The sequence below is a fragment of the Heterocephalus glaber genome, unplaced genomic scaffold (genome assembly GCF_053883595.1).
Source record: "Heterocephalus glaber isolate CG9 unplaced genomic scaffold, H.glaber_assembly_v1.0 deba00001442, whole genome shotgun sequence".
NCBI lineage: Eukaryota > Metazoa > Chordata > Mammalia > Rodentia > Bathyergidae > Heterocephalus > Heterocephalus glaber.
This window is the reverse complement of record NW_028258296.1, coordinates 38,882,034-38,905,013: the sequence shown is the minus strand read 5'-3', so window position 1 is coordinate 38,905,013 and position 22,980 is coordinate 38,882,034. Positions and strand designations below refer to the sequence as shown.

The window sequence follows — 22,980 nt, the reverse complement described above, 5'->3', positions numbered from 1 at the left end:
GGCCATGACCCATCCAGATGGCTGACATTGACAGAGGAGCAGAGAGGCTCTATACATGGTTCTAAAGTAATGGCCTGGGGAGACTTAACTGACTGTAATAGATAACAAGAGGTTCATACTGATTGACACAGGTCTCACTTTAACTTGGTCTTAAACACCCAGCAGAAAAAAATAACCAAAACAGGTATAAAACAATGACATAATAATAAAGCTAGACTTCAGAAAAATTAAGACATAGCCCACCCATTAAAATCTTTTGTTTCACTCCTGACACAGCCATTTCAAAAAGACAAAACTTTGGGTACTAAATAGAAGGGAAAATCATTAATTAGCTACAAGTGTGTATAAATTCTTTTCAGAAAAATTAAAATAAGTTCTTTACAGGTGTCCAACCCTAGAAACCACTGGTCTCCAGATCTCTCCTTTTAGATAAATGTTTTTCTGATTCTGTGATAACTAATTAACTATCATGTAGTGATCAAAAACAAAAAAACAAAAAACCATAAAGTAAGAGTATTGGGAAAAAATCACCTGCTTTTCAGCCACAGTCAGGATAAGTTCTACACCAAGCAGTTACAAGATTTATTTCTTTTAAAATAATGTACATCCTTGTTCTCTGTTTATGATACCTCTTCTCTCATTGTGCTACTTCCTGGATACCTACCCATGTCTAAAAAGATCAAGCCTTTTATGTTACACTTGATCACCTTAAATTGGCCAGTGTCCTTGTTGAGGTTATCAGTTCTCTTTATTTTTAAATATATCTAGGAGGCCTCCAAAAACTGAGAGATACAGGAATAACACTGTCCTTTACACAACTATTCCATGGCTTTGCTGGAACTATCAACCTAAAATGTGTGTTTTCATGGCCTTGAATTTAAAGGACAAGTCAGGCTCATAGTAACACTACACTTATTGGTATGTTGGCCTCCAAAAGACATTTGCTCAGTTACATACACCTTTTATATTCCAAAAAAAAAAATGATTATAAAGATTATATAAATTGTGTTTATCATTTTTCCACTCATTCTCTAAGAGCAAGGACATGACACATGAGCCTTTAGATCAGGAGCTATGATCTCTTCCATAACAGTCTCTTACTTCTATAACAAATGAGCCCCTAAACATCCAGCTGTCTCTGTAAAACCTATGTAAATAATGAAAAAAAATTACATGACAAATGAAAAAAATTAAAACTCAATGGGCCAGATAGATATGCCCCCCAAGGTACTAATCAATGGTGGGGTACATTTGGTTCCTGGAGCTCATGGCTCCCCTGGCTATTACTACTCTTGGGACTCCTCAGTATTATCTGTTTAATTCTCTGTTTTGGACCATGCCTGGTTCGCTGTTTTCAAAATTTCTTTCAGGAATGATTGAGGGCATTCACCAATCAGACAGTCACAGAGTTCATCATGGCAGGGTACCAGCCAGTACAACAAAAGGAAGAGGTCCCCACTTGCCACGGGCCTCATCAGATCCAGGTCTAGCCCCGATCTTCATCCCTTGTCAGCAGTAAGCAGCTCCAGAAGAAGAGACCTTCATCCAACTATCATAAAACAAAAGCCTGGAATGATAGGTCTCCCACTACCTCAGCAGCTATTATTTACAGTAGCTGCCCTCTTCCTATTGTGCCTTCCCCTCTCCCTGTGTGATGTCATCCCAAGATTTTTGCTCCCACCAAAGAATAAACCCTTCTTCCCAGAACGCCCCTGTTCCCACCTAGAAAGTAACCTAATACTTGCTCACCTCCTACCACCTAGTGACATCACCGGCTCCTCCATTCCCTAGTCACTACCTCACTCAACCCCGCCTCAGCCCCTACAAACCCCACCTCAGTCTCTATAAAAGACTCTCCCTGCCCCGGCCATATTGCTTTTGTCTCTCCTTTGTTCAGAGACAGCCCAGCAGATTTATTCCCCTAATAAAGGCTTGTTGTGGCCTGGTCTGGTCTTGGTTTTTGGCCCTTTTACCTGACAAAAGACAAGATTTAAAGTAGTAGTTGTGAATCTATGATACCTGTGTTATTGTATATTTCTTTCAAGACAAAAGATGTTAATAGATTTTTTTTCTAAACTAGAACCTCGGTGTTCAGGTTTAATTGCAGTATTGGCTCTCTCCAATAAATAAGTGGGTTTTGGGTTGCAGTTTGGGAACTCAATGTCTAAAATGTTCATCATCATTAATCTAAAGAATTTGGTGCTTGATTGGTTTGGGGAGTTATAAGAGGAAAGATGTGATTGAAAGGTGAGACTCAGATATTTGGATTATAAAGCTGAATAAATAGTAATGGTAGTTGGTGAATAAGGGAGTGCTTAGGAAGGCAAAAGCCTATCATGCTAAGAATTAGGTTAAGATCATTCTAATAAAAGAGAGGTGAGAGGGCATCAAACAAAATGCCCAAGATGAAAAAATGAGATATTCAAGAAAATGAAGAAAAGCTGAAAGAGCTAAAGGTATGGGGGGAGAGCAAGGGCTGAGTTGGAGAACTAGGTTCATTCCTAATAATGTGGTTTTATAGGGCACCTTGGTTAATCAGGATTTAATTAATTATTTTATTCTAGATAAATAAAAATGTGAGGGTTTTAAGTATAAAAATTTATAATTTGATTTCAATATTATTAATGTGATTTTGGAGTCTTTAGTTAACAGATTGAAGGAGTAGGGCAGTAGAAATGAGACCTATTATATAGCTGCTTTAAAATGCAGCTATGAGATGTGGTCTTGGTTGAAATAGTGGCAAATGATATAAAAGAAGTACAAGTAATATGTAATAATAGGTCATGCTAAAGTTTATGTGAGAAAATAGGGTTTTGAGAAAAAGGGATGGAAATTAAGGGACTATCATAGGTTTCTAAGTAAGCAACAAGAAGGAGGGCCAGGGATTTAGCTCAGTGGTTTTGCTGCCTGCTGCACAAGTGCAAGGACCTGAGTTCAATCCCCAGTACCAAAATAAAAAACAAAAAACAAAAGGAGATAGTAAAAAGTTTATGTAAGAATAAAATTGCTGGTTTCATTTTAGATATGTTAAATGTGAGATAACTGTGAAATATTGAATTGGAATAAAAAGCTTCTTTCAGAAAAGTGAGGCTGATGTTTAAGAAATATTCTGCAATAAAGATATAGGAATCAGGAAAAATGGATTTATTTTAAACTCAGGCAAATGATTGCAGTCATCTGAAGAAGGGAGGATAGAGAAGAAGATAATCATACACAAATGAAGCTTTAAGTAAAACAGAAGATAATTTAGTAAAATTTGAAAACAGTTGTCAGTGTGATAAAATCAGGGAAGAGTAGAATCATAGCAGTCAAAGGAGGATAGGAGGAAATTGTGGCTGATCATTTTGAATACTTCTGAGAAATACTTTACAATAAGGATAGAGAAGTACATTAGATTGGTAAGAAATGTCATTGACAGTGTGGATAAAAACAGATTGAGTGAAGTGTTGATGGAAAATGGACAGTGGAGAGATGAAGTTGAAATTATGGAAAGTCTAATGAAAACAAAAAAAATGTTTGATTAGTAAAAAGAGTAAAAAGGAGTTATACCTGTAAGAAAATCTGGGAATTCATGCATTATATTAGGAAATTTCTATAACTATAACAAGACTGAGAAATATATAAAGGCAAGAGCTTCACTTAGTCTGTTTTAAGGGCTAAACATCCAAGATTGAGTGGTATCATTTGTTTGGCTTCTGGTGTGGGCTTCATGGATGGCATCATGGCAGCAGCACATGTGAGAGGGGTCACATGGTGACACAAGAAGCCAAAGAAGGATTCAGAAGTCAGCCTTGCTCTTTTGTAACAACTCATTCAGAAACTAAATAAAGTCTCATGAGAACTTGCTTCATCTCCATTGAGGACAGCATGCTCAAAGATTTAACCGCCTCCCAATAGAAGCTTCATCACTTAAAAGTTCTGACTACCTTCACATCACCATTATGAGAACCAAGCCTCCCACACAAGAACTCATGGGGGACATGCCACACTCAAACTAACGTGCAGACCTTTTTTTTTTTTTAATTTGGAAGACTGTAGTACATATAATCTAAGGGGACTAATGTAGTAAGGAAAATCTTGCTATGTCAAAAAATAAAAATGGCTTCATAGCATTCATATAAGTTGAGAACATGACCTTTTGTGGATTGGGGTGCACTTTTTTATCATGAAAGAGAAAAGGAGAAACTCATAGGGATAATGTAGGACAATTCTTGGAGGTAGGTATATTATAATTATATAGTTATGTGTGGTTTTAAAAATACTTTCGGACTGATTCACGTTGATTACATATGACTGTTACTAAAATATAATAAACTATAAAGACTAATACATGTCCAAGAAAAGAAACACATTTGGTTATGCTTTCTCTACATGGATTTAATTTGAATTTTATAATTTTGATTCAGAATGAATGGCAATAAAGGGGTCTTCAGCAGAGTTACTAATAGAAAAATGAGCCATGCCTTCACCAGAAACATAGATTTTAATTCCTGTGCAGTTGCCATCAACTTTATCTCCAGAAATGACATCACAATATGTGCCAGCAGGTAAGCCAGTTTGCAAAGTTGATGACAGTGACCTAAAAAATACAATTTAATATTTAACTTTAATTTAAATTCAAGAAATACCAGAAAGCAGACTGTTTCTGAAAAAAATGAACAGTTTAACTTTGTGCTATAAACTCTAAGTATTCAAAGTCTCAATAAGAAGAAAATTCAAATCTAAAGACTTTGCAGACTTTTCCTAAGGACCAAAAATAATCTTATGGAAAACCTAGCAAGTTTTTATTCAAAAATGTATATTACAAAAAAAGGATGGTGAAAAATACTAATGAAGTTTTGTAGGAATTGCTATACTTATGTAAAAGTACTACCCATGTCAAACAGAAATACTTTAAATTTGTACTCTCTGAACTTAACAAATATTTATTGCTTTTAAGAAGGGAAGGAATTAATATGAGAAAATGAAAAGATGGAAAGAAAGTCTTTGTAAATAGGGCGGGATGGAGGGGTTGAAGGGAGGGCAGGGGAAGGGGGAAAAATAACCAAGAGAGATTATGTAAAGGTGCGAATTTCCAATGATGAATGTCATTATATTATATACCTAAAATGTACCAATAAAATAAAATTTAAAAAAAAGAATTTCATTGTGATTATTTTTTAAAAAAACATCTTTTTTCCAAGAGGCTAAAAGGAATTTTGTCTAGAAGTAAAAATAATCTAGCATTTCTATAGAGAGGTACATAGTTTTGGAATATAAAGCAATCTTGTATAGATTATCTTAGTTCTCTTATCCAGAACACAGAAACTAAGGAACTATTCATGGAATTTTTTGGTTAAAAAAAGAGACATACATTACTTATTTATTTAAATAGAATTAAGCTAAAATGAACTAACCATGAGAAGAACAATAATAATTTTTCAAACCTATGTATAAAAATATATATCTTATGGTCAGTGATCTTCCTCAGGAAGTTTTTGTGTTTGTGTTTTAAAACTTCCTATTGCTGGGCTTTCATTCATAATACTTGTGTTATATTTCTGTTTTAAGATTTACTCATATTTAGAATTATAGTTAGTAAGACCTTTTTGCAAGTCTTTGAAATAACTCAGTCCAAACCTAACTTCAACTTATGATTAGGTCATAAATAAATCTTCACTTTCCTGACTCTCTATAATTATTATCCATTATAGAGAGACAGAAAAATGCAAGATATAAATGAGAGAAGCAGACAGAGGAGGAGCTGAGGTACAGAGCTAGGGGGAAAAATGATATTCCAGTACTGACTTCAAAGCATATTCTTTTAGTGATTTCACAATCTTTACATTAACTATTGGACAAGTGGTGTATTAACTTGAGAATGTGATGAGAACACATTAATGTGTAATATATATACATGTGGTATGGCAAGGGTACATAAAAAGAACTCTACTCAAAACAACCTTTATAAAACAGGAATCTGAAAAGATCCAAAATCATTTTTCTTCCATACTTTTCTCATTTTTATGTTTTCTTAATTTACAGAGCAAAAGATTGTAATTATGATAAAAAGTAAATGAGTAGGAAAAGAATAACCACAAACATAATAGAATAAAGTATTAATTTTAGTTGAAATTTACTCACCAGTCATCATTGTTAAAGACAATGAATCCTCTGTTTCCTCTTCCAAAAGCTACTTGGTTGCTTCCATTATCCCACCAGTTTGAGAAAGGCTGGCCATCAACCACGTTTCGGAAAGCAACCATGTTCCTAAAAGCACAAAATCATATAAGATTCCGATATCTATCAACTTCAATAAAATAAAATGTTAAGGAAAATTTCCTATTAGAGGATATTGGTTAATAAATATTCCCACCTTATTTGACGCCAGCGATGTTCACAGACCCAGCCATTGCCACAGGTAGTGTCTGGGTTAATAGTTATTTCTTTAGTCATTCCATTATTGTTTGGTGGCCCAGTCCAATCATTAACATCCTTAATTATGAAAAATAATCTCAGATTTTTAATGTGTACACATATTTACATCTTTTTAAATTTTTTATTGACACATTTTAGATATACATAATGACAACATTCATCATAGAGAATTTGTACCTGTACATGATATAACTTGCTTCTTCTTTTTTTCTCATTCCCCTCTCCTCCCTTCAACTCCTCTTCCCACCCTTATTTTAAAAAGCCTTTTTCTCATCTTTTCCTTCTATTCTTTTTTTCTTGTCCCTTACTTTGTTTCCCTCTCCCCTCTCCCTTGTTCTCTTTCTTGTTTGAACATTTTCTTCCCATTTCTCAATATCTATTATACATTTTGGCCCTTATTTACACTTTTTTGTTTCTCATACTACAGAAACAATGTGATATTTAATCATGTGTCTGATTTATTTCACTTAAGAATATTGTCTCAAGGTGCATCCATTTCGATAGAAATGTCTCAAGCTTATTCTTCTTTTTGGCAGAGTAGTACTCCATTGTATAAAAAAACCCCACATCTTCCATTACATCAAATTCAGTCCAGCTACTTTGTTTTTTCAATGTCTTAATTTAGCTCCCTCTATATTTTTATAGACCTTTACTGAGTCTTCATCATCATGTAGACTCTATTTCTCCAATGCCATATTCAAGCCATGGTAACAAATTTTTATCCTTTCATTTTCTTTCCAAGCAATAGCTTCGTAATATCACAATTCAATGTCATTGAAAGGGCAAGAACAATAGCGTCAGGAACATTGGAATTCAATTATAGACTCCAATACAATTAGCTAAAGAACAGTCAATACACATAACTTCTATGTGCTTAAGTTTTCTCATCAGCAAGGTAGGGATATTTCTTGGTGGCTATAAAAATAAAGTAATAGTCCTTATTTACACCTTCAGTTTCTCACACTAGAGAAACTCTTCGGTATTTACACATATGTGTCCTATTTATTTTATTGCCTCAATGAGCATCCATTTAGCAGGGAATAAGGAAAACAATAAGAACCAAGATGGATTATGTAAAGGTGCAAATTTCCAATGATGAATGTCATTATATTGTATATCTTAAATGTACCAATATAATTAATAAAAAAATAAAGCAATATATGTGAAAATATCTGGCCTATAATAATTGCCAAATTAGTTGATTCCATACTAGCTTTTGGATAAACATTCTAATTATCATATAATAATCTTTTCTAAATAACAAAATTTTTTTTTTTGGTACTGGGGATCGAATTCGGGACCTTGCACTTTCGAGGCAGGCACCGGAACCACTGAGCTAAATCCCCGGCCCACAAAACCTTTAATATTATGTCTTTTCATTCTGATTGGCAGCACTCAAGATATTTCTTTTAAGAAAAGTAGAGTAATTCTTAAAACAATGTAAGTGAAAAATTATGTCATATGATTAATAGTGAAAAAACCTTAGCATTTATTTTAGCATACAGGTGTACTAAAAAAGGAAATGGAAATAATCATGACTGGTGACATCAATTAGATGAAACCAATTAGAGAAAGACCAATTAGAGAAAATATTGGAAGTCACTTCAATATAAAGAGACATATTCTAAATATCAAAATTCTCCCACAGTAGAATGTGCTGTTGTGTAGAGAAGTGAGCTTCTTAAAGTCAATCTAGGAAAAAAAATTAAATAGATATTTGTCTGACACGTAGGGAAAATAAGTTTCTGCTTTAGATATAAAGTTTTATATGATGGTGCTTCTGAAATTAAGTTTAAAAGGAAATTCTTCTACCTTCAAAAAATCTTCATAACCCTATTTCTTAGTTCTTTTTGAAATTTCTATTCAGACTGATATCTTTACTACACTTCAAATATTTATCTTATTCTTATTATTCCTGGAATATTCTGGAAATTTCTATTTTATAATATGCAAAATTTCCTTCCTCATATTTCCCCCAGTTAACCTCAGCTCAGTTGAATCATTCCTTTCCATTCCATACAACTATTTTTTTTAAATTAACAAACATCTTTTTTCCTCATATATGAGCAAGAACAGTTTTAAGTTCTTTATACGTGTCAGGATGTATAATCTTCATCTAAACACTATGAGGTGATTGTGAAAAGTACAAATTTTAGTCTGTGTCTTGCTCCTATTCTTCAGTGATGTTTTTCTTTCTTAATAGCAGATGAATATGTGCTAAATTTCTGAAAGTTTTCATACTCTGCCAACAGAGAACATAAATTTTACTTTTTAATATCGTTTACACTATTTAAATGTCTGGATTTAAAGAGTCTATTAAAAGAGTCTATTAAAGAAGTCTATTAAAGAAGTCTATTAAAAAGTCTATTAAAGAGTCTACACTATTTAAAGAGTCTGGATTTGGGTTTACAATTAAATAAATATTTAGTGAATAAATATCAAGTACAATGGCCTCACGTGACATTAAAACAAAACTGCCTATTCTTCAGAAAAAAGATGCTTTAAACAACTCTAAAACTTACTTTTCCATTCTCAAAATGTCTTTGCCAATAGTAGCTTGACATTACTCGTGTTATTCCGTAAGGATGAGCAAGCATAAATCCAACAGCCATTTTATATAGTCTGAAAGTTATAAAATGGTATTTTAATAGAAGAATATTTTACCCTTCATTAAAAGATAGGTAAAAAACGTGGAAAACATTATTTCCTACCTAGCATCCCAGAATGTAAGAATAGATGCTCCTCCAGCTCCATGACCTCGCTGATTGTCATGGTTATCCACAAAGACAAGTGCTCTGTCAGACGGCATGAAGCCCCATCCTTCTCCCCAGTTCCTATTTTTTTAAAAAAAAGTATATATATATATATATATATATATATATATATATCTGCATTCTTTTATAAGAATCTGCATCCCTTTCTACATAATATTCTCAGGTAAATTCTCTAAATGTCACTCATAGGATTTTGTAATATATATATAGTTATATATAATTATATGCATATATTGTTATATTTATGTGTATACATGTAATCTACAAATAAATTACATGTTTTCATATATGTATGAATGATTACATTCTATTCATGTTCTAGATGTAATATTCTTCCTATTAGAAAGTTTCTTTTAGAATTTACAGGTTTCAGTACATTGTAATTTAGATGAACTTCAGAAGTCAACATCCATATTACAATATATATAGTGAGTTGGGTTAAAATAGGACTTTAATACTGTACTTCTGTAACATAAACATTTTAATATTTCAAATTAATTGGTAAATTCCAGAAAATTGCCACATTGTGGGTATTTCATTAATGGTAGGGTCATTTTTTAATAAACTGGATTTAATAGATTATAGGCCAATAATTGATAATCAAATCTAGAAGACTCATACAATACACAGGCTAAAGTCTCTAGGTGGTATTTTGGGTTTCTATAATATTTTCTTATGATTGAAAAAATCTAAATAAAATATATGGTTAATTGGGATTGGTTAACTAGTAACATTTAGTAATTAACTTGATAGTTATTTAAAAAAGAAGACTCTAAGAATATTAATCATACTTGGGTTGTATGATTAATAGATCTGTACCAAAATTCAAACAACAAATTATATTTTTCTTACTTTAAATAAGACATCTTCTCTCCATTCCATTTGCGAATAACTGTACCCAGCTTTGCACCGTACTTGAATTCTGTCACACGGCCATTTCCAACATATTCACTACTTTTAATTGCTTCACCACCAAGATCAATTACCTGGTAGAAACACAGAAGAAAAGAAAATTTTAAATAAGAACTTTTTTTAAAAAATAAGAACTTTTTAATGTATGATTAGTATTTTATTAAAAATAGCTTTAAAAGAGTTATGCTATTTGAAATACTCCATATAATTTTCCTTATTATCAAAATTGTTATTATTTTTGATAAAGTATATGCTATGATATTGAAATAAACTTAATGATGAGGTGTCTTTTCATCCTATGAGAAGGTTAACCATATTTATTGTTTCGTACAAATGATAACAATGATAGCTTACACTAACATAGCATTTACTATCTGATTAACATTTCTAGTGCTTCATAATTATCAAGTTATTCACCTAAAAGAAAAATATAAACATTGTTGTTAGCCCATATCTTTACACAAAGAAAGTACTGCACACCAAGGTTAATCAACTTTCCCAGAAACTTACACAAGTAAGAGTGATGGACCCAAATAGTTAATAATGGTATAGCCAAGATCCAAACTCAGATAGATTAGCTTGAGACAACAAAAACTATACAATTTTCAGGCTTCCACATAGCCTCTGAGGAGGTAGTAAAGAGCACAGTGAAGTTTGCAGCCTAAATTTTCCAAACTTCCACAGAACCTACTGTAGTAAAGAATTAGGTGTGCTATAATTGTTATCTTTGAATAAAAGCAAGTTAAGAAAATACTGCTTGATCTATATCACTCACCCATTAAATTACAAAAATAGCACATTTACATAAATTTAAATAAATGTGCCATTTATTTCCTGATGAACAAAATGCTATTTATTATGTGCATATAGATATACTGATGTACCTCCTGGTAAATGAAAGGTCGACTTCCTTCAGGGAACCAATTTGTACTCAGATTATGCAATTTATCCAAAACTGCCTTGATGTCTCCAGGCCACATATGTTTAGAAGCATCAATTCTGAACCCTGCTACACCAATGGCAATGAGATGGTTCAGGTACTCAGCAATCTTGGAACGCACATAATCCTTCTCAAGTGCAAGATCAAGAAGACCAGAGAGACGACAATCTCTGACCTGTTGAGGTAAAAATTTTATGATTGATTCATCACCTCTCTTCTAAAAATCCATTTAATTATTTATTCATTTACTTATGCCTCAAAAGATATTCACACAATGTCTTCTTTATATGGGGCATTAGGGATTAGGGATTAGGGGCATTAGGCATTAGAAATATTAACATTTTACAATGGACATACTTTTGAAATATTTTTAGTGTAAAAATAGATAATGGATGTATAGGAAATAAAGGACAGGAGCTTTTTAATTTATGAGGAAATTTTTTCTTATTTTTTTCTTGCACTTTCTTTTTTTTATTTTTTTGGTACCAGGGATCGAACTCGGGACCTTGTGCTTGCGAGGCAGGTGGCAGAACTACTGAGCTAAATCCCCAGCCCTTACACTTTCTTTTCTTTCGTTTTTCTTCTCTCTCTTTTTTTTGAGTGCTAGGAATAAAACCCACAGACTAGTGCTCTACCACTTAAATATATCTTCACCACAATGATTAGAGGAAAGTTTTTGAATATTTATTTTTCTTATTTTTAAGCAGCTAATGATGGTAAACTGCCTTCCCAAGGAATCTAAACTAATATCTAATATGGCATTTAATAAAGTACAGGTAAGTAACTAAAGGCATGGAGAGTTCTTGGTTCAGATTTTAATTTTTTAAAAAAATTACCTGAAAAGGATCCACATAGTTTTCAATGCCTCCACTTTCAGTTTTACATTTACCATCATTAAAATCCCAACCAGAGTATGGAACTGCTGGAAAATCCCTATTATGAGGATTGTAGTAACTTCCACAAGTACTGCTTGTTCCTGCAGCATTGCCAACACCACACATGTGATTGATTATAGCATCCACATAAATTCGGACCTAAAAAGCAGTGTCTATTTCAGTTTGACTTTAGACAGAAATCTAAAGCATTATTGCATATTAATAAAAGTCCAAAATATTTATTTGTGATTTTATAATTTTATTTTCCTACAAAATCAAGTCAACTGTGAAAGAAAACTTACGTGAAATGAATACTTACATTATTTCTAATTACTTGGTCAAATGTTTATATAAATGATATGTTGAGAGAACCAGAAACTACCCTAACTATAACAGAATGGAAGGAAACATTGTTAAGTAGGTCAGAATAAGTTAAGACAGGTCAATTTTATTGAAATTTCACTGAGTCACAAGAAAAAAGGAGTTAGTGTCTACTCTATTTAGAAGATGTAAAATCTACTTACTAACAGAAACCAATAAAAAAGTAAAACAAGAAATTATAGGTGGATACATAAATCACATAAAAATGACAGAAACCGCTGTCACTGTAATTTTCAATCCCAACCAGAAAAGTGTTAAGAGATGTGTATACCAGTTATAACCATAAAAAATCTTGTTTTATAAATAAACTCTTCTTAAACTTTAAGATGTCTTGTCTTGAGTAGATAAATGGTATATGTACAAAGATTTACAACTGTTGAGAAGACAACTATTGATTTTCAGTTAACCTAAACTATGAAGTAAAGTTTAAAAAATTAAAACATGAAAAGCTTTCCCATCAAAAATGTACAAGGGACAGAAGAAATTATCTTCCTTTATAAAAATTTTAAAGAAAATTTGAATTCACTTACACCAACATTGTTACACCTAGTCACCATGTTTCTGAATTCATCTTCATTTCCAGATCTTGAGCATAATTTATAGCTAACTGGTTGATATCTTTCCCACCAGGGTCTATAGGGGTTGGTAATTACAACATTTTCATTGGGTGGAGAGACCTGTAAATAAAACAATCTTAATAAAGTTCCAATTATGGCTTACTGATTATTAGATACTCTAGAAAACTAATCAACTTTCTAAATTATTTCTGATTCTTTCTATATACAACCACATTGTATTATAACCACTTGAAAATACTAACAGCATACTGGAGATGTCCTGCTCATGTCCTGAGACAAACTAAAAAGTTGTCAACAATTTTTAATTTTTTCTTCCTCAGAAAATTGTTTTTAGACTACTTATATGTGAATCAAAATGTTGTTCTAGATCATTGAAATTGATTAAAATGCCATTTTCTACAAGCACAGTAAATGCTGAAATGTATGCTGCAATTAATACCTGAACACCTCCAAATCCCTTTGGACCTAAGTATCGTTCACATTCCGCAGCAATGTCGGCCCAGCGCCACTCAAACAGGTGGACAATAGATGTGCGTCCCTGTTGAGTATGCGGGGCATACTGAGCCCAGCAGAGCCCAAGGGCTGAGAACAATAGAAAGAACTTCATCTTGCTGTGAAGTTGTCAGGGTTCCTTCTAGCAATTGTTTATATACCTGTAAAAGAGCACATTTTACAAAGTAAAATTTAATATCAGTACAAATGTAAAATACCAACTATTTATTTATCATCTGAAAATGATCATCAATCATAATACTCGCTCAGCAGATGAAGACAATTCACCCAGAAAAAGAATTTAAATGGTCTTTTAGAACTTAGTGATTTTTCTTCTTGAAGAAATGCTAATCCTTTCAAACATCTGGCATTAGTTATATGTAAAAAGTCCTTATATGTGAATTATTTAATTAGTATTAGATTGTATTTCTGAGTCCTTCATTAATACAAGGGAAGTTACAATTAGTGCCAACTGAATTCATCCTCAAAATATTGTTCTATCTGGAAATATTTAGATAGTTCCATTTAGAAAAGGAGACAAAATACTCAATTCAGTTATTTTTCCCTGTAATACAAAGTCTCATTTAAATTTATGCATTAATATTTAAGAAATTACTTGAAATTTAAATATCTATGAACTGGAGAAATTGGCTCCCCCTTCCCCCCGCATTAAATCATGTGTTTAATATATGGCTAGAGCACTAGTATTTGGGCTAGAGCAGTAGGATTTGTTAGGTGGTGATGTTTTTCTCCCATAAGCTAACTATCTTTACATCTCATATAACATTAAATAGAATAATTCATGTCCCTTTTTCTCTTTCATTTAGTAAAATTCTACAAAAGACATTAATAGTATGGGTGCGGAGAAAACTTTATCCATTCATTCAACAGGTATTGAGTGAAGTATCCTCTTTCTGGTAAGCACTGAGAATGTTGTTCAGGATATGTGATGATAACAATTTTCTGTTCTGAGAGCTGACATTCTAGTGGAAAGAAAAGAAAGCATTCAAGTAAATATATTAGTAACAGTAATGATGCCAGACACAGAACCTTCTGACCTGCTGATAATAGAAATGAATATATGCCAAGGAGTATGAGCATGCAGGCAGAGCTTTATTTGGCATTACAGAGTTACTTCAAAGGGGAAAGGGGCAGGACTGATACAAAATTCAGGATGGCCTGTTAACAAACAAAGGCCGAGATTTTTATTGGATTTCTAGGGTTGTATAAAGTCTGGTAATTTTCCACTGATCATAAGTGTGATATTTTCACAAGGAATTACTTCCTTGTGAAAAAACTTAGATCAGTAGTCATATTCTTGGAGATGTTATGATGACTGACTCTTGTAGTACATCTTGTCCTGTGGTTCATCTTGGAATAATTTAGTCATTTTTATTTTAGAACAAAAATCTTAGTTTCCCATACAAAATTCTTTTCTGTCCAAAAGCATTTTCCTTTCTTTCAACTTCCTTATTAGAGTATATAATCTCTAAAACTATATTTCCTGTATCAGTTTTTATTTGTTAGTTTGTTTTTGCTTTAACATTTTTAAATTTGCAATTTGGAACAATCTCTACAAAATTTCTGATTTTAACCCACAAGCGCAAGGTCCTGAGTTCAATCCCTGGTACCAAAAAAAAAAAATTTCTGATTTTATACAAATCACTCCTTTTTCTTAATACAAAATATGCTTAATCAAACAACTTAATTTTTTTGGGGGGGGGTACCGGGGATCGAACTCAGGTCCTTGCGCTTGCGCAGCAGGCGGCGAAACCACTGACCTAAATCCCTGGCCCACAAACAACTTAATTTTAATAATTTTTGTATGTAGAATTGTAATTAGAATTACTTACAAACAAGTCAGTTATTTTATTTGTGCTACAATACTTTAACCATTTATCCCAATTATATTTATTTAATTAACACTTTTAATAGTTTTTATATTACTCATTAAAGCCAAACTATCAGAGAATTATATTTACCACTTTAAGCTATTTTCTTGCCAAATAAAACACTAAAAGTTGCTGTACTTGAAACAGAGAAAGGAATGGATGCTGTACCTTACCTTGTTTTGTTTGTTTTTTGTTTTGTTTTTTTGATGGTAATTGTTACTGAACCCAGGGCCTTCACACTGAACTAAATCCCCAGCCCTTTTTTATTTTTTATTTTGAGACAGGGTCTTGCTAAGTTACTAAGTTGTCCAGGCTGTACTTGAATGTGTCATGCTTCAGCTTCCTGCTAGGATTCCAGGTATGCATCATTATGCCTGACTCGTTACTTAAATTTTTAACAAAGATAACTACTATCCTGACTGGCTATCAACTTAGACAAAACATATAATAGCAACATTAAAGAAAGCTTTACTTTTACCTTACCAACACATTTATTAATTTGTTAAAGATTTACCTAAATCATGCAAGCAAAAGGACATTTGGACTCATCACTTCAGTGGTCACTCATCTATAAGCCAATTTAAATAGAACTTCTTGGGGGAATTTTTCTGGTAGAGACATGTAACAGGTATGCAAAAGTAGCACACTGAAACATATAAGATCAAATAACCTTCATAGCACCAGACTTTAAAAAAAATTTGTTTTTGATGGTACCGAGGCCTTCACAGAGCTACATCCTCACCCCATTTTGATTGATTGATTGATTGATTGATTGATTGATTTTTGAGGCAGGTTCTTGCCAAATTTCCCAGGCTGGGCTCAAACTTGCAGTTCTCTTGGCTCAGTCTACCAGATTTTTATTTGCAAGTTTTATGTAAGCCTCGATCCAGTTTTACAGAGAAACATACTGGTTTTCATAAGGCCTCTTTTGCTTTTTTTTCCTTACTCCCAAATGAGGTTGAGTGTTAACCCTGGAATACTTATATAACCATATTTTTTGTTTGCTTTTTTTTTTTTCAGTTTTGTATTTTAGTAAATCAGTAGAAGGAAAAAAATACAGCTAAAAGTCTTTATACATTACTGTATAATTTCACTTTAAGAATTATTTTGAAACTGCTCATGAGAAATACTGTAAATTAGGCATGCTAATCAACCAAAGAATTGAATGCCACAGTGCTAAACAAGAGCTTTCATTCAATTAAAGCATCTACTGTAGGGGGAGTTATGCTCTATTGTCAGGAGTCGATACAGAAAGCACAAGTCTCAGAATGTGGACCAACAATAGAGAAAATCATGTAAAGCAACCTTTTGCCCATACAGGTAGCAACACAAATAGAACACAGCAAGGAAGAGGGGACAATGGGAAATATAAACCCAAACAGAAATTTTACATTTCTGTTAGTCCAGTTAGCAGAACTCTTTCCAGTAAGAGCTTAAGGTGTATTTCTACCTGTTATGAACACTAAAACAAGACACAAGATATTTTGAAAGGTGAAAACAAGGACTACAGGTGGAGAGAAACAAATGGGAGCTAGAGTAGGAGAGGAGAAAGGAGGAAAGACAAAAAGAATAAACCACAATCAATTAGGGAACTCAAATCCCTTTCATGTGGCAGGAGACTTGAGAACCTCTTTCACATGGTTTAGTATTTAGGGGATTCAAATGCCTACTGACAGCCTCCAAATCAGATTGATCTCTGACCTGCAAATGTCTGGCTGAACCCTGACTATAGTGGGTGTGACTACGAAGATCTCATTTCACAATGGCTTTCTGGTGCCCCCAGTCAAACAGGGAATAAAAAATACAGAGCAGAAATGAGGGAAAGGAAAAGATCTCAATGAAAAGAGAACCAGTGGGTTTGTAGGCAGTAAGAGTCTAAAAATTACACTAGGTCCTGAGGATGGCATCAACTGCCACTTGATTCTCTGTAGATCAAGGAATCCTCAGGCTTCCAAGAATACAAGTTGTGATAAGTAGGAATACCTACTTTATGCTCTGCCAACTTTGAAAGGGAAGGATGTAAGGGAGAGAGAGAAGAAAAAGTACTAGAAAGTAGAAGAAGGAAAGGGAACATTGTCTGCAGGCCTGAAGAAACAAGTGGGATGTGGAAGAGAGTTGTACTCTAGAAAAAAGATCTAGGCAGCTGGTAGTCACTATTGGGATCCTGTTCAGAAGCCCCAGGCCCAATAAGTCTCACCCTGAGCTTGTTTCACATGGTCCCGGCAGAGTCAAAAAGTAATGCTGGCCTATTAACAAAAAAAAGGCAAGCTTTTTATTGACTTATTGGGGTTGGGGAGGGTCTGGTAATATTCCACTGGTCTTGAGTGTAATATTTTCACAAGGAGTTTCTTCCTTATGAAAGATATGGTTCAATGTTTATTTAGTTTATTCTGGAAGATGTTATGGCATCAATATCCTGACTCTTGCAGGATATTGAACCTGGTCCTGTTGTCAGTCAGTCCTTAAGATAACGTAATTTGAAGAACTGGAGGGTAGGAAGAAATGCACATCATACTTCTAATGAATAACAGGCCGTGAGTTAAGGCCCTAGGAGTGCACTTGCTCTTTGTTCCAATAGTGGTCCCAAACTGACTCAGTAATAATAGTGAAGATAATTTCAGATAGAAATAGGAACTATTATGAATTAACAGAATAATAAAATAGAAAGTGACTTCACTATCACAGTATTTTAGCTTGGATAGTCAGAAAGAGTATCACTGAAGAAGTGACCTAAGTGTGATTTGAAGGATTAAAAGTAGCCAGACATTTGAAGATCAGAGAAAAGCTATCAGATAGAAGAGTGAGTTAAAAGTAAAAGCCCACAGTTGAAAAAGGCTAGAAAAACTCAGGAAGAAATTTTGAAAAGTCACCAGGACTAAAACATGTGTGATAAATAGGAAGGTAAAATGGGCTGAGGCCAAACAGGTAGGTCAGACTATATAGGACCTTGTAGAATATGAAGAGAGAGCGACTAATGCTATGAGAAGGGGAACTGAAAAACTATGCCATGCTTTAAAAGAAAATCACTTTTGCTTCTGGAAAAAAGTACAATTACAAGAACATAACAGTAGAGAAGTAAATCTGTTCAAAGACTTTTTTTAGTGATCCAGGAAAGAGGTGACTGGCTTGGACTAGGTCATAGACAGGATTTGTTTCAAAGGTAGAGAGACTCTATGTTTATGGATAGTTTAGAGCTGAGGAATAAGGAAAAAATAAATAATAAAAGTACAGAGATTTACTGGGGATATAATTTATAAAGATGAGTAGAAATATGGAAGTATCAGCTCTAGGGAAGGATATCAAGAGTGCTATGGACCCTAATTTTCCCTCTACTAACCACAATGCTCTTCTTTGGTCCTTCTGCCAGCTAACCACATGAACACTACCCATTGCAAAACAAAAAATTTCTCATTTTTTCATGCAATTTCATGGATTCATGGTATTCCAATTGATTTTCTTCTTCCTATGATCCTTGTCCACAATCCTTGAAGTAATATCTTTATGAAGCTTACCCTTATATTCTCAGGCATAGTTAATAACTCTTCTACTTTGACAGCTTATTAGTTTATATGACATTATTAAGCCATATTTGATTTATACTGTAAATATGCTGTAAATAATTATTTACATGTTCACCATTCTGAATCAAGCTTCTCATAGATGGACTTCATATCTGATATTCCTAGAACTTAGCAAATGATTGATATGTCTTATGTGCTGAGTAAATGGCTATAAGCATATAAACTAAGTATAGTGTATTGTGCAGGACATTGGCATAACACAGATCATGTTCTCATTTTAAAAAATTAATGAAATTGATGCCAGAAATTGTGATAAACTCAATTTTAATCTTGCAAAATCTCTATCTATGAAAAACTAAGGGCCAGAGAAACTGAGCAAATTGTCAGGGGTTATGTAATAGGTGGCAAGAGTAGAAATTGTTAATAGGTCTGACCACAAATAATGTTCTCTATATTACACCAACCATTCTCCTGAAATTATAAAGTTATGATGTCCCATCTGGTAGCCACTAGAAGAATTGGTTATTGAGCAGATGAAATATTGCTAGTCTGAAAGAAATGTTCTGCAAATGTAAAATATATGCCCAAAATTTCAGAATTTGTGTAAAATTAGAATGTAAAATTATTGATAATAATAATTTTGTTTACATTTGTAAATGATAACATTTAGTGAGATACTAGGCTAAATAAAATTTATTATTAACAATTTCCTCAATTTATTTTTTGGTCTCTTTAAAAGTGCTTGTTAAAAATGTTAAATTGCATACATATTTTATGTTATATTCTTTTACTGCTGTTCTAGAGATTATGTTATGTCTGAGAAGGGACACATTCACACATAGAAACAAACAATAATAAAATGAAGGATATGATCAATGTAAACAAAGCATTTCAGGACTTTACTGAGATGAAAGATCACTTTTAAAATATGGGAATAGTTAAGATTACATTGAAGAATAAGGTTGATTTTAACAAAAGCAGGTAAGATAAAAAATTTTAGTAGAAAAGAGAATTATCAAAATGTGAAAATGAAGCAAGGAGCATGACAAGAAGTCAATGTAGTATTTTATAACTATAAGCTAGGTGTAGTGGAGCCAAAGACATTAAGGCAGGAAAGGTACATTGGGGATGCTCAAAGTCAGGGAGAATAAAGCAGACTCTTTTCTCAAAGTTATATAAAGCTATTGTGTGTCTTAAACAGGGAGTACGAAGGAGGGGATAAAGAGGTTATTTCATTATCAGAGAAAAGTTTCAAAAACAAACTGAAAAGGAAATTTTGCAAGGAATTCAATAGACTATCTGGATATGGTTGAGAATTAGGATCAGAGAAGGAGAGGAGTGATGAAAATCAGTTGAACTTCATATTTGACTCAAGGTTCCAAATGCTGAAATATAATTGTTCAGAACATGACCTTAAGAATAAAACAAACTGTCTCCCTCCCTTCCTTCCTGTCCCCCTTTCCTCCCTCAGTCCGTCCTTCCTCCCTCCCTGTCCTCTCTCTCCCTTCTGTCATTATATTTCTCTGTAGGGTTTATGGCAGACTCATCTTGGTTTCAAAGTCTACTTTCATTATTGCCTAATCAGTTAACTCTGAACTGTTCTTTTAATAAATCATTGTTTTTCACAGTGCACTTAGGACATTATTAAAATAAATATTATGAGGGCCAGGGGTTTAGCTCAGTGGTTCCAGCGCCTGCCTCGCAAGCACAGGGTCCCAAGTTCGATCCCTGGTACCAAAAAAACCCAAAAAACAAATAAATAAAGCAACAGTAAAATAAATAAATAAATAAATATTATGAAATAACTTACAGATATTATCTGGAGAGTTTCATTTGCACCTCAGAATAGGTGTAGATATATAAACATTTAATGTGATTCTACTAAGGGTCAGGTATTGTCATATATTTTTCTCATTTATTCCTACTTACACCTTGAACAAGAAATCTGAAATTATAGGTCCCACAAGAGAGACCTTAAAACAACTAAAATATCTTTATATCTTGTAAAGTAAAATATGCAAAAAAAAAAAATCCTTCAGGTCTTTGGCATCAAAAATAAAACAAATAGGGCCAGGGATTTAGCTCAGTGGTGCCACTGCCTGCCACACAAGCACAAGATCCTGAGTTCAATCCCTGATACCCTCCCCAAAATTAAATAAATCAATAAAACAGATAGTTTTTGTGTGTGTTTCCTGAAACAGCTATCTTGAATGACTTCTCCTTAAAGAAAGTATCACAGTTATTACAAAGTTCTGTTATCCATATCTTTATTTCCTGCATTGCTCTACAAAGAGAAAATTTCTCTCTATTCTAAAGCTTTATGGTTTCTATAATGTGCCAAATGAAGTAATCTTAGAATTTCTTAATAAATATAAAATAAAATTAAGGCTCAGTGGTAGAACATGTGTTTAGCTTGTGTGGCTCTGAATGTGATCCCCAGCACCCTGAATATGAACACATACACACACACACACACACACACACACACACACTCTGATATAGGAATGTGATAACATCCTAATATTAAAAGAATACTCCTTGAGCATTATTTATATTTGAAGTATCAGTAAAACATATTCAATATTTATGGCAGACAGTGTGATATCTCGATATATGTATATAATTTTTATTGATCAAAACAGGGTATTTAATATCGCCATCTGTTTGTCATGATATTATGTTTGGAACTTTCTGGGTTATTATAAACTATAATCACTCCATAAAGATGGACAATTATCCCATATTAATAAAATATTTTTAAGTTTATAGAGATTGAAAAGCTAACTACTCTGATTTGATCATTATACAGTGTATATATACTAAATTATTATATCATACCTCATAAATATGTAAAATTAAAATAATACATAAAACAAATTTAAAAATAATATCCAAAGTTAATAAGAAAATTCTAACTCAAAATTATTCAAATTAAAATGTTGTCAAAAGTACTTTTTCCAATCAATATTATATAAGAGGTTTTCATTATTTTCTTTAATGTCCACACTATAAATAACATTATAGGGTAAGAACTCTAGTGTAAATTAAGGATTTCTCTCAACACATTGTTAATCACAAGTTGAGTCATTTAGCTTAAACTCTAAGTCATACTAAAGCTAGACTTACATAAATTGAAGGAGCTCTATTAAAGTGTTAAGCAAAAAATAGTAATCTTCAAGAAATTTTATCTATATAGCTTCCTGTCTACCTATATAAATATGAATTATAAAATTATTTCTATTAGAAGTTGCCTCACATTTTTGCCCGATACTAATGATTTTTACCATACAAATGAATTAATTTTGATCCAGATAGACCAAATTTTTTATCTTGTCATTTATAATTATTAGCCTGAAGGCCTCATAGGTAAATATCTTTATAGTAAGTAATTTAAAATAAGTATCATTAGAATTTTTAATAGAAATACTTTAATGTTACATGTATGAATGCTGTTGTATCATTTACATTTATCTCCAAGTAAATTTTAATTTTTTTCAGTTTTTAATATTCTTTTTTTCCCCATTTTTAATGTTCTAAAGCACTAGGTAACAACATTATTATATTATAAAACTTGGTCAAATTTAGAAGTTGCTCTTACTGAAAAAAGTCGTAATTCTTCTCAATTTTACATTGGATTATATACAATTTTCTCAAAACAGTAAACTTTCATTCAACAGCTCTCCCCCCATGGCCCCCCTCTAATGAAATAAAAAAGAAAGTAAGCTTAGGATAAGTCACTGTGAAGGTCAGAGAAAGATAATCACATTTACTCACCAGAACTCTGAAATCAGAGAAGCATTTTAAGCCAAGGTCCTTTCACATTTCCAACACAAATAGTACATTTTGTGCTGCTGGACACTGAAACACGAGATGTCAACAAGACTAGATTGTGAAACAGTGGACTATATCAAATCATATGACAGAAACTTTTTTTTTTTTTTGGTACCTGGGGATAGAACTTGGGACCTTGCGCTTGCAAAACAGGTGGCAGAACTACTGAGCTAAATCCCTGGCCCAGAAACATCTTGTTTCAGGACAAAAATGAGGGGGAGATGGACCTATACAAAGGTCAAAAATAATTAAAATTTACCATATTGACTCATTTAAATCAGCAATCTCCCAAACTCACAGTTCAGTGTTTTTTCATCATAAAATGACAAAATTTCACAGCTACTGTTTTGCTTTCTCTTTTCAGAAA

The 22,980-nt window shown here is 32.9% G+C and overlaps 1 protein-coding gene across 3 annotated transcripts in view; it reads right to left on the bottom strand.

Annotated features, from left to right (window-relative positions):
- Positions 1 to 4,351: 4,351 nt before the first annotated feature.
- LOC101703023 (pancreatic alpha-amylase) overlaps positions 4,352 to 22,980 on the bottom strand; it is a 42,137-nt gene continuing 23,508 nt past the window's right edge. For 2 of the 3 annotated variants that reach the window (XM_013067201.3, XM_021247831.2), the window contains 10 exons: positions 13,317 to 13,530; positions 12,830 to 12,976; positions 11,880 to 12,077; positions 10,988 to 11,218; positions 10,044 to 10,177; positions 9,129 to 9,251; positions 8,940 to 9,039; positions 6,356 to 6,474; positions 6,124 to 6,249; positions 4,352 to 4,579 (listed from right to left, as the gene is read on the bottom strand). In XM_013067201.3, the coding sequence (XP_012922655.2) occupies positions 4,390 to 4,579; positions 6,124 to 6,249; positions 6,356 to 6,474; positions 8,940 to 9,039; positions 9,129 to 9,251; positions 10,044 to 10,177; positions 10,988 to 11,218; positions 11,880 to 12,077; positions 12,830 to 12,976; positions 13,317 to 13,484 (1,536 nt within the window). In that variant the 5' untranslated portion in view covers positions 13,485 to 13,530 and the 3' untranslated portion in view covers positions 4,352 to 4,389. Of the gene's footprint in view, positions 4,580 to 6,123; positions 6,250 to 6,355; positions 6,475 to 8,939; positions 9,040 to 9,128; positions 9,252 to 10,043; positions 10,178 to 10,987; positions 11,219 to 11,879; positions 12,078 to 12,829; positions 12,977 to 13,316; positions 13,531 to 22,556; positions 22,641 to 22,980 lie in introns of those variants that run through there. The other variant, XM_087212688.1, reaches the window with a different exon arrangement.